The sequence below is a fragment of the Saccoglossus kowalevskii genome, chromosome 2 (assembly GCF_978046115.1).
Source record: "Saccoglossus kowalevskii chromosome 2, keSacKowa6.1, whole genome shotgun sequence".
Lineage (NCBI taxonomy): Eukaryota > Metazoa > Hemichordata > Enteropneusta > Harrimaniidae > Saccoglossus > Saccoglossus kowalevskii.
Window position 1 is genome coordinate 29,411,062 of NC_140642.1, and position 13,330 is coordinate 29,424,391.

Consider the following 13,330-nt stretch of genomic DNA (forward strand, 5'->3'; position numbering starts at 1 on the left):
CGACCTATCTTTGCCGCCATGTTGTTTGTTGTTGATTGTTATAAATTATGTTAGCGCATGGGCAAAACGTATTGTTACTGAGGGGTCATCTCAGGGTCATTCTCAACGAAAGATATTTTCTATTTTGATCATCTTTCTTATAAAAGGTAATATCAATAATTTGCAATCGGGAAAAAGTCGTTTTGTTTGGGCAGTTTTGACACGTCGATGCTTGCAACAAATAAATGTAAAATTGCGTGTACGATCTTCGTGGTTCATTTCAGGTTCGTTTGAATTTTTGATTCAACACCGAGAGTTGGAGCAATCGTTATAAGTTTGGTAAATTTTGTTTATTACCAATGCTTCTTCATTTTTAATGCTTATTGGTTTGTTTTTTCAAACACTGCGACTTTGCCGTTGCATTTTGTCACAGTGTACAATCTACACTACTAACGATGGGACTGATTACCACCTGGGATGGAATAGTAGTATGTGTAAGAGAATAAGACTGCATGTCATGAGTGTGAAAGACCGAGCTGGAACGCAATGCGGCTGATCGTTGACAATCGTTCTTGTGCATTAAATACACGAATGAATCCATGGGCAGAATCACTTGGTTCCAGTGAATTTACATGATATAATTTGTAAAAAATTAGTAAAAAAAGTAAAGCTGTTTAATTATCCAGTTGAAAATGAGTGACTTTTAATAAAAAAGACCTATTTATTGTACAATGTGTAGGTTTGCTTTTTTGTTTAGCTTATGATCTCCCTTAAAATCCCCGCCCTAATTAATATTCATGATTGAATGAATGAATTAGGCCACCTCCATATAAAGACCACATGTCTATAACGGACAGTTTGGCTCAGTCTACTGACTGTCCTTTATAGACAGGTTTGATTGTAAGTACACATATCTTATTGGTAGTGGGAATTGCCAAGTCAGTTTATAAGATTGTGAGCAAATATTTTCTTTAATAACACTGACTGCGAAATACACCCATCGAGAAGTGGCACTGATGGAATATTTTATTTTATAATTTCCTTCAATTTTAATCAGTTTTATTAATAATTAAAATATATACATGTATACATTTCTTTATTTCATTACTCAATGAGTTATACATAAGGGCAAATTAACAGTTCCAAAGATGGTATTCCCAAATTAGCACCATATATACATACAACATTAATTCTTAACTCTGGTAAAAGGACCAGTTAGTATGAAAGCCACTCACCACGAAAGCCACTCATCGCGAAGCTACTAATTTATTGAAAAAAACAATTTTGTACAAGTTAACTGTTTTTTTCTTGTGTGCAAACAAATATTCAAGTTTTTGTTTACCCAGTGTACACCCCATGAATGATTCTCATTAATACTCAGGATTAACAAACATAACTGAACTGAGGGTAAATAGTTTTGAGTTGGGCCACTTCCTAATAAGATATCTGTTTGTATTTTACACACAGCTGATAAGATATGAGCACTGATGCCTTTCAAGATAAAGTACAGCAAAGACAAAAAATCTCTTTTGAAACAACAAACAAAAAAGTACATGAGTGTACCACTCCAATGTATTATGTTAACAGAATAAAAACTTAAAATGAATTTTTATAATATGTTTTTTTTTTTGCCTTTATCGCTGAAAGGGGTCTGACCACAGTGTTACTTTCTTAGCCCAGAAGTAATGCAGTTACACTGAAGTACAGCCCGTCATCTGTGGTGGATATTCATTGCCTAAACACACTAACATAATACGGTAGGTACCGGTAATCCAAAATCAGTACAGAAGCTTATAATACAGTAGTGTCAACAAAAATGTAAAATATAAAAACTGAAAGTTGAATTTCAACAATGTATAATTTGCAGAAAATCAATGACACATTAAGTAGAACTATCCGTCCCTGTCACTTCACTAAAAAAATGATCATGTACTTATAGCTTCATTGCTACATTTTCTTTTTTCCGCCCCACTCAAAGCATTCTTGCCCGCCAGAGTATTTTTTTCGCCCCACTTTTCTTAGAGACAACCATCAGTTGCCGAAAGTGGGCGAGGTTTGTGATGTTGGAGGCAACCAACAGTTGCTGAAAGAGGGCATGGTTTGCGATGATGCATTGCTCTAATATTTCAAGATTTATGGCCAAACCATTGTTAGTGCTGCCCATAACCTGGGCTAGCCAATGTGCTATCTGAAATCTAATGTGGCTAAATGTAATATACCGGTATATTTTATTTGCCACACTTGTAGCTTTCGCGGTGAGTGGCAGAAACTTGTCTTTTCATACTATGTAGACTAGACTGATTGTAAAGGGATTATGCAAAATATTGTTTATTACTTTTGGAATGATCTGCATTTAAATATTAATACATTAACATAGATAATACAAAGTATATGAAATATGTAATTATATGCATAAATGATACACACTGAATGAGAAAACGTTATTTAGAATTTTATGAACTGGCTTGGAAATTCCACAACCAATACAAATTCACACAATTTTGTTTACTTTGCATGTGTACTATGATTGCATATTTTAATACATACACAATCAACAAATTTATCATATAACCTGGACAAAAGAAAGCATTATATTTCCATTCCATGAGGCATTTCCCCTGTGTAACTTTATGCGGTAATCATTAAAATGAGATTTAAAGTTCACAACTGGCGGAGATCCATGGTGATGCAGTATTTTTAAAAACAAATATTGTATTCACTGACATTTATTTTATATTTACATTTTCATTTTCATGGGGTCCATAGTATCTATTTTTTGCTGATTAGACTACACTGTGTAGTGTGCTTGGCGATTGTTGTCAGTCATTTGTTTTGTGTTCGTTGACTTTCGTGCAAAATCAACAATGGTTAAATAGGTATTCTATTTGCATTTTGTAATATATCGTATCCAGGACTGTTCATTGTACTGTATGCTCCAGCATAAATATCGGATTGTTCAGAAACATAAAATTGTAGTATAAATATTCATATAAGATATGTTACATTAAGAAATTGTTAAAATTGCTCGATTGGCCATAGACCTTAAAAATACATGTCTATGGGCTGGCACATCAAAATCCATGAATAGAACATGTTCTATATTAACCAAAATGGTGGGTTATGTTCCTGGCTAACAACAAACTCAAAACAAAAGAAACTGTTGGTTTGAAATGACCTGTATCTTTGAAAGTCTAGTCTTATCGCCCTTGCGGTTCCAAAAACGAACGATTTTCCCCCAATCTGATATGAATTTTTGGTTATGTCATTAATTTAGCCCAGCGGTTAGATTATTTTATTAGATTTATTATTATTCGAGGTGCTCGGGAAACAAAGATCTGGGAAGTGAATCGTGAACATGGCAACAAAGGTAAAAATTTGCAATTCATTTTTTTGAATTTCCTTAGCTACGTGAATTGGAACCAAAGTGTTATCGACAAGATTCCACGAATGACAGTGACAACCACCAAAACGTAATTGAAGGCAAATAAACATGTGAAGCATAAAAAAGTGTTTTGAGACGTAGCGTAAAATAGGGCACTAAACCATTGTTGACTTTTGAGGGAAATGGAAATGATTCGATTTTAGGGTGTCACAATAAGCGAGGGTGTAAATCATTTTTATGCTATGAAAAAGTGAAGACCTTGAACGTACTTTATGTAAACATCATTTTCTTGTTTGATTACCTAACGCTTTTAGGTTCATGTGCTGCAAGTGCACATACCTAAGCGGCCGTCCCTCAGCAAATAATTTACCCTAGGCATTTTCCATGTCAAAATTGCAAAACTATTTTTATGCAATTTGGGATTCTAAATTACTGAACGAAGTACAGAACGACGAAGCTGAAATATTCAAGAACCAACACATACTAAAAATTATATCTCAAAAGTGAATATTCATGGTGTATTTTAAGTCTAACTGGACTGGAAGTGGGGATTTGATATGAATTTATTCAGTACAATGACCTCAGGCCTATGGTACAATAAATCAAAAATACAGAGGGAGTCCTTTAATTAATCATTGAACCTACAAGTCACAACTGGTTAACTGGATTTTCTCTGTTTAGAACCTAAGAATACAAATTTTGAAATTTGAACTTATAGATAAGTTGTCAAACTGCGTTATATGTCTGATTTGACTGATAGAATATAGGTGAATATTTTTTTCCAAGATTTTCATAACATGGAAAACATCCTCAACCAACCCTAAATTACATAATTTACCAATTCTCATAATCCTCTGTATGTTTAATTTACGATCAGATTCAACCCGAAAGTTGTGGGATGATGTTCTAAGCTGGCATAGTGCAGAATTATCTTCAATTAAAAGCAAATATTTTTCACATCAAAAATCGATCTTAAAATCTCAGTATTTGTTGAGATCTGTAAAACAACTTTGTTAGCTCCGCTGTCGACTTTGTCGAGCGGAGCATATCATATGAGTTATTGTCCGTCGGCGTCGTCTGGCGTCCGTCGTTCGTGTCAATGTTTTACTTTTTTGACTTCTTCTTGAAAACTACAAGCCTGAATGCTTTGATACTTGGTGTATATGTACCTTGGGTAGACCTCTCTTAGATTTGTTCATTTTGTAATGATATCTTTAATTCTCTAATTTTGGTGAATATATTTGTCATTTTTAGTAAAAAGTGATATTTTCGACTTCTTGTTAAAAACCGCAAGTCCAATTGCTTTGATATTACATATATAGGTACTACATGTGGAACTCTCTCAGATTTGTTCATTTTGTAATGATATCTTTAGTTCTCTAGTTTTGGTGAATATTTTTGGTAAAAAGTGATATTTTCGACTTCTTGTTAAAAACCGCAAGTTCAATTGCTTTGATATTACATATATAGGTACTACATGTGGACCTCTCTCAGATTTGTTCATTTTGTAATGATATCTTCAATTCTCTAATTTTGGTAAATATTTTTGGTATTTTTGGTAAAAAGTGATATTTTCAACTTCTTGTTAAAAACCGCAAGTCCAATTGCTTTGATATTACATACATAGGTACTACAAGTGGACCTGTCTCAGATTTGTTCATTTTGTAATGATATCTTTAATTCTCTAATTTTGGTGAATATTTTTGTCATTTTTGGTAAAAAGTGATATTTTCAACTTCTTGTTGAAAACCGCAAGTCCAAATGCTTTTATATTACATACATAGGTACTACATGTGGACCTCTCTCAGATTTGTTCATTTTGTAATGATATCTTTAATTTTGGTGAATATTTTTGTCATTTTTGGTAAAAAGTGAGATTTTCGACTTCTTGTTAAAAACCGCAAGTCTGATTGCTTTTATATTACATATATAGGTATTACATGTGGACCTTGTTAATTTCGTGGTGATATCTTCAATTACTTAATTTTGATGATTATTTTTGTCATTTTTGGTGAAAAGTGATATTTTTGAATTCTTGTTGAAAACAGCAAGGTCCTTTGCTTTGATACTATACATATTGTTCATTTTCTAATGATATCTTCAGTTCTTTAATTGAAATGTGCATTGCTAACAGCGGAGCTATCTCAGCCGACAGGCTGCTTGTTTATACATATTATGAACTCTTTGGGTGAATATCTAAATATCCAAACATATTTTAGTATAAGGTAGTAAATATCTACAAGGTACTTCAAATCATTTATCATCATTGTCACAATAATCAGTGGAAGGTGTTCTGCTTGTTATACATGCTTGCAGTGGGAAGGTAACTTAAGCTGTGTAAAAGAGTTAGATTTCACTTAATACATTTAATATTATACCCAGCAATATTTCTATATCAAGTATTATCTTTTGATGGAGGCAAAAAGATTCACAGAATAAAAATTTTGAAGCAAAACAAAAAAATAGATAAAAACAAATTAAGATTTTATGTTCTGAGCAAGTGGTATCAACAATGTTTCTCATTATCATGGATTTTATCAGAATCAAAAATATTTTCATGCTCTGCTACAATATTCTGAAGTGTGAAACATTTCACGTAATTATACTATTGTTCTTTTTGTACTAGAATGAAAATTTTGTCAGTTGACCACCAAACTATATCATCATGGTAACTCCAAGAAGTATAATGTCTATTTGTCCACACTTGATTCCACAAGATAAATGTAAAACTCAATATGAAGGATTCATAACGGTGTCTGTAAGTTTATGTCTTCTCTATCACATGATTTTTTTACATGCACCTTATATTGTATTCTTTTTACTGAAAACTAAAGATGCAATGTGGATGAGGACATGTATTTTTCAGTGTTTTATTTGATATTCTATATACCGGTGGATATATTAGACTGTGATTATGATGAACTGAATCACAGTTCTTGTAGCACACATATGTGTATTTGTTTGATGAAACAATGAAATTCTCGTATATGCATGTGCATTGGATGTTTTGGTGCATATGTTACCATTTTACAGAGAGGTCAGAATGAAACGACAATATAAGTCCCTCTCAAAATAGACTAGCACGAGTACAATTTACCAGGGGTACGTCTGCCAGATGTCCCGTCGGTCTCACAACATACAACAAATTAAGATGCAGAGTGATATCTATCGCTTCAACAAATGTATTATCTTTTACACAATAACGAATGCAATGCCCAAGTATACACTGGCAGAGAATAACAATAATTCCTCAATTATAATAGAGGGCGCACTAACAATTGGATATAGTCAATGCTAAGGAATAGCAATGTTAGACCATGCAAGATTTCAAACTACATACATGTAAGGGTTGCTCACACGTTCGACAAAGGGAGCATGAATAAAATCAGTACAAATTGAGTTGACCCGTACTTTGCGAGTACCAACAAATGATAATACGTCAAAATATGAGAAGGAGCAAAACCCTATGTAATTTACACAAACCGGTTCAAATGATCAGCACTTAGCAGTGTGATATAATTACAATAAATGCTACACCTTATTAATTGCCCAGGCCTACAGCCATGGTAACACACTACAAAGATATTAGCTAAACTTATAAAGTGATAACAATACAATAATCACTCAATGACAAGGTCACAGTATTGATCAGCTTGAATATTATACAAGAGATCCAAAACAAAAATCACACAAATAAATGTAATAACTCATTACAATTGCATGGTGGGATATTACAGAGAGAGTTCAATCAGTGTTTTGGTTATAGAAGGCTCACCGACGCTTCACTTTGGTGTTCTAAACAACGTAGTAGTAGTACGAAAGAAACACACACGTGTCATAGATCAGTTACGACACACGACTGGATATTGTAGCTCACGGCACAGACTAACGGTGTTCACGACTCGTCTGAATTCAGAGTTGATAGGCCAATGTTACTAACATGTATCTATATGTTGGTTTGGTTTGATTCGGTTGCTATGAATTAGCGTAGCTCCACGTTCATGGATATTCGCAAAGGCTTTCATTAATCATACTCACTGACAGGCATCAGAAACAGCAGTCAGTTGTTAGGCGAGAATAGGTTGCTTGTGATCCCTGATTAACGAAGAACAGGACGTCAGCTTAATGATTTACGTGACAAGTTCAATCAATCGCACAACATGCTAGCGTAGCATGGAGGCGGCCATGTTTAGCTCTCCTCGCGATGCATCATGGGACATTCACCTACGGAGAGTTGTATTCACAGTTACTGACTTCAGGATGTATGACGATTCCTTTTAGTTATCTCTTAAACAGGATGAAACTTCTTCCAAGTGAGCTTGAAAACGCTATTACTTCAGGTGTACTACATATGTGGACTCCCGGACTTGATTTGTCATCTAGTTTTCGGCTATGACTCTCACACATTGTGTCGCCAATCGTGCCTTCTTGTCTTCTCCGCGGAGTGCTCCCGGCACAAGTAAATAGTTCCCAAATAAAAATAATGAATAATGATCTGAAATCCCATCCACACAGCTATTATAATAAAATACTGTTTCGTTTTAATTAATAGAACAATAATCGGCTTATGGTTTATAACCTACAATAAGTAAACACTATTTAAACTGAATGTCACGCAACATATTTAGTTTATGATAAATGATAATCTGATTTTGTCTACTGTTTGGAGTATCAAACATCAATTATAGTAAAAAATATTCAGTTAAGGAGTGACATATTAAGATATAATTAACATTTTTAAACAATTTTCCTAAAATCCAGATTGGCATACTGTATTTCTATGGACTCTTGAAATATTTGTCAATACATTTTGAAAAAAATATTAACAAATATTTAGGTGACAAATGACAAACTTTCCAAATGTCTATATAATTATGTTTATTGCATAAAAACCGAAAGTCTATAGTTTTTACTGAATTGTTAAAATTTCATAAATATGATTTGAAAAATTGATAATACTTATCACATATTTTGTGAGGGCCATGATTTTCTGTTCTTTGGATGTGTACTGTAAATTGTGTTCCTTCTCTATTGAGTCTACAGAACATTTACAGTTTTTATTATACAGACATTTGTTTGAATATACATTTGTAGAATTATTATTATTATCAGGATTTGATTAATTTTAGAAAAACTTACAATATCCATGTTTTTGTCATTCTTGGGATCTGTTGTATTGCAATTCGTAATTGGCAGATTATTTTGGTCTTGTATGACCATAGTTATTTCAGTCTACATTCAATCATACTTATTTCTAAGCTTTGATTGTTTTTTTATATGGTTTTTTTTGCAGGGAAGAGATTTTCACCTCAAAGTTGAACTACCTCCAAATAAACAACTCAAAAATGCAAGGTAAGATGATTTGGTTCAATTCCTGAATTCTGAATTATAGTCAGAAGCGATGTAATTCTTTTTGCGCATACCTAACCCCTATCTACAGGTGAGGGTATGACATAACTATAAAAAAACAAAAGACACCGGAAGAAGTAGTGGCATTTTTGAAACAGTTTTTAAAATAGAGTGAGTGTGGTGGGTACAAAAAGCATATAAAAAGCATAGCTAAAACTATACAAGACAGCTGAGAAATTGATTTTAGCAGATAAAATGAAGTGAAAAGGGGAGTAAAGATGACTGTAATATACCGGTAGGTTTTCAACTCCCAAAATAGTACATCCAAAATATGAAAATATTACTCTATAGCCATGCTAGTTTTTGTTGCTTGGGCAGAATGGTGTACGTGTTAGTTGAAAGATGATGGCACTTTTATTTGAAGGGATTGTGCACACCACAATATAGAAACACGAACAAGCAGTGCACTGCTCAAAATCTGTCCACTTTTTTTGACCTTGTGTAAATGATAAATGATAAACTCACAAACACTATCAATTCAAGAATTTGGAATTATTCATGTCATGCTATTCAATCTAAATTTAATGCAAACACCCAGTATGTGCATTTGTCTAAATACTTTTGTGGGAAACATTCTTTTTGTTGACTTATAGTACTATAAATAAGGCCATGTCATTTTACTGAATGCACATTGTGTATGTTACCATATTGTTACAGTATTCTGTAATATATGTTGCATACTGTCACTTGAATAAATAAATAAATATTCAAAACCTTACAATGTGACATATGTGGTAAAAACGTCATTGACATCCCAGAAATCACAATATATAGCAAAAGTATGGAAGTCGCATATTGTCCATCTCATTTACTGTAGTCAATTGAATTTGTTCTGACTAATAGCAAATATGCAAGGGCACTTATTGTTAACCATATACAATTTCATTTAGAGATAACACTTACTTACTTGTTCCCGTTCGAACACAGTTCAAAAACGAGGACTTATAGATTGACTTCAGTTTGCATGAGTGTGTGTACAGCTCTATCTTGGACATGTCTGGCCGATCAAACTTCACACATCTATCTTACATCTTGGTATACAAATGCATGTCCATTCATTTCATGTTCTGATCTAAGATGGCTGAATGGCAGCCAATTTAATGTTAATATTCATCAAATTCAAGCATTTCTGCCATTCTAGACCAGATCTTGGTTGTACATGGACAGCTATTGTCTATCTTAGTACATACAATGAACATTTATATAGGGTACCCCCAGAATATGTATCATATGACTTGAAGTTGCTTTTGTTTTGTTTTTAATTTCTACCTACATTGTAATCACTAAATCGCATGTTTCTCCTCTGCTTATAACCATGCTGTCTATTTTTGTCTGGTTTAGAGTATTATGTGGTTGGAAATTGCAGCAACTTCTGCATGGATGCAAGGATGTGGTGTGTCAAAGAATTCAACAGAGTCCAGATTTACAGACATTTTTAGTTGAATTGAAAATTACCATTGTGAGTCTATCTTTCTCAATCTCGTGCAGATTTGTTTGTATTAATATTCTGACTGGAGTCGTGTTCAAAAGCAAAATGATATGTTCCAAGTTGCTGAAAAGCCATTAAAGCATCAGTTTGTTTTGGATTGATAACATTTTGGTTCCAAAAAATAAGAAAAAAACACAAAAATGTCCTCAATGTTTTTTGCCAATTTTTCAAACTTGGTAATGAAAAAAACATGACGACATGTATTAAAATATGCATGTAAAAAGTGTATTTCATTGAATAAAAATCATGATTGGTAGAGTAGTTCGGTTCATGCTTTTATGGGAAAATTCGTAATGATTTCAAAGTGCATGACGAACGTATGCAACAAAGTTTGCACCCTTTCTATACTGTTATTTGCTCAGCTCAGAAATAATCATATCTCTTTGAATGGTAGCTTTTGAAATGCCAAAAATGTGTCCGTCAAGTCGTGAAACCTGGTCATTGAACATAGTTTTACTTTTCTGAATAATCATGTCCATTGAGACAATCATGAATGGGGTGTGAACGAGCAAACTATTTTTGTATGTGACATGTTATTTACCGTGAAAGATGTTAAATACTACCTCCACATTCATTTTACCTTTGAAAAATTGCGAATCACCAGTTTTTAGGGAAAAAATTACTTTTTTTTTGGTCAAAATTGGTGCTAAAAGATCACATTTTTAACATTTGTTAATTCAGTTTCGGATTGCTTTAAACAATTTACATCGTGGTTAATCTAAAAATTTTGTCAATAGGACACAGCATATTGGTTAATGAAAGACTTGACCTGTTAGGTCAATGGATGTTGTTTCAGGTCAAATAATTTTGCATCGAGAGTTTACATCCCACAGCGAAGATATTGATAAAGATCTTGCCTTCTCGTTTTTCTCACAGACCCTTCCAAAATCGTATTGCTATAAAATGTGTGTATTTTTATGAACATTTTTGTTTCTTCATTGTAAAAGTGTTGCGGGAATCAATGACTACTAATTTTGCAATTTGTTTTCTACATGGCAAATGAAAGATGTAATTTAGATATTTTTTTCATGAGTGGTAAGATGGTTACAATGTTAAACCAACAACAAAAATCATCTTACCTGAGGTAATCATTGGGTATAAGCCCACCCTTTACTTCCCCCGATTTTAGGTGTTGAGGCCCCTGGGCTTATGATCGGGAAAGTATGTTACAGGGGCACATTATTTTTTTGTTAATGGTCCGACTGGTGATCATTTTCTTTTTTTTACTGTGGAAGCTATAAATAGTTATGGCAAGAACTTCTGACAATTAGCATTTGAACACCTGTCATAATTTCTACTGCAATTTTAAAACACTGCCCTCTATGAATACATGTTGAATATAGATGAGCTGAGGATTAGGCAGTGTTCAGGCAGACTGAAACTTGTTTCTTGAGAATTTTAGTCAGAAATTGGGGACTAGTATTTTGCGCTCCGTCCACCCATATGGAACCATATCTCGGACATGTCCAACCCAGGAACACTACTCATTACATTATGGTCTGTGATTGACAGGGAATGTTAACTGGCTTAAATTAACATAATGTACGAGTTAGTTCCTGTTTTCAGCGGTATACTTGATTTTAAAAAAAGAGGGACCTGTCTTTTCATTTTCAGGAGAAAATGCTGGAGTCTGAAAGCATGGTCACTACAGGAGAGATGCCAAGATTATACACTCATCTTATACAACAGATAGAAGATATAGGATGGGACAGGTAGTGTACATTATACCATAATAGATATAGGATGGGACAGGTAGTGTACATTGATACTATTAATAGGTATAGGATGGGACAGGTAGTGTACATTGATACTATTAATAGATATATGATGGGACAAGTAGTGTACATTGATACTATTAATAGATATAGGATGGGACAGGTAGTGTACATTGATACTATTAATAGATATTGGATGGGACAGGTAGTGTACATTGATACTATTAATAGATATAGGATGGGACAGGTAGTGTACATTGATACTATTAATAGATATAGGATGGGACAGGTAGTGTACATTGATACTATTAATAGATATATGATGGGACAGGTAGTGTACATTGATACTATTAATAGATATAGGATGGGACAGGTAGTGTACATTGATACTATTAATAGATATTGGATGGGACAGGTAGTGTACATTGATACTATTAATAGATATAGGATGGGACAGGTAGTGTACATTGATACTATAATAAATATAGGATGGGACAGATAGTGTACATTGATACTATTAATAGATATAGGATGGGACAGGTATTGTACATTGATACTATTAATAGATATAGGATGGGACAGGTAGTGTACATTGATACTATTAATAGATATAGGATGGGACAGGTAGTGTACATTGATACTATAATAGATATAGGATGGGACAGGTAGTGTACATTGATACTATAATAGATATAGGATGGGACAGGTAGTGTACATTGATACTATTAATAGATATAGGATGGGACAGGTAGTGTACATTGATACTATAATAGATATGGGATGGGACAGGTAGTGTACATTGATACTATTAATAGATATGGGATGGGACAGGTAGTGTACATTGATACTATTAATAGATATAGGATGGGACAGGTAGTGTACATGGATACTATTAATAGATATAGGATGGGACAGGTAGTGTACATTGATACTATTAATAGATATAGGATGGGACAGGTAGTGTACATTGATACTATTAATAGATATAGGATGGGACAGGTAGTGTACATTGATACTATTAATAGATATAGGATGGGACAGGTAGTGTATATTGATACTATAATAGATATAGGATGGGACAGATAGTGTACATTGATACTATTAATAGATATAGGATGGGACAGGTAGTGTACATTGATACTATTAATAGATATAGGATGGGACAGGTAGTGTACATTAATACTATAATAGATATAGGATGGGACAGGTAGTGTACATTAATACTATAATAGATATAGGATGGGACAGGTAGTGTACATGGATACTATTAATAGATATGGGATGGGACAGGTAGTGTACATTGATACTACAACAGTTATGATAATGACATAAATGTTTAGCAATATTCATGTAGTT

General features: G+C 33.4%; 1 protein-coding gene across 2 annotated transcripts in view; it reads left to right on the plus strand.

Annotated features, from left to right (window-relative positions):
* Positions 1–13,330, plus strand: part of LOC102803649 (E3 ubiquitin-protein ligase FANCL-like) — a 30,680-nt gene that overhangs the window by 10,918 nt on the left and 6,432 nt on the right. For both annotated transcript variants that reach the window (XM_085494130.1, XM_085494131.1), the window contains exons 3-6: positions 5,988–6,119; positions 8,655–8,713; positions 10,112–10,229; positions 11,874–11,971. In XM_085494130.1, the coding sequence (XP_085350256.1) occupies positions 6,027–6,119; positions 8,655–8,713; positions 10,112–10,229; positions 11,874–11,971 (368 nt within the window). In that variant the 5' untranslated portion in view covers positions 5,988–6,026. The remainder of the gene's footprint in view (positions 1–5,987; positions 6,120–8,654; positions 8,714–10,111; positions 10,230–11,873; positions 11,972–13,330) is intronic.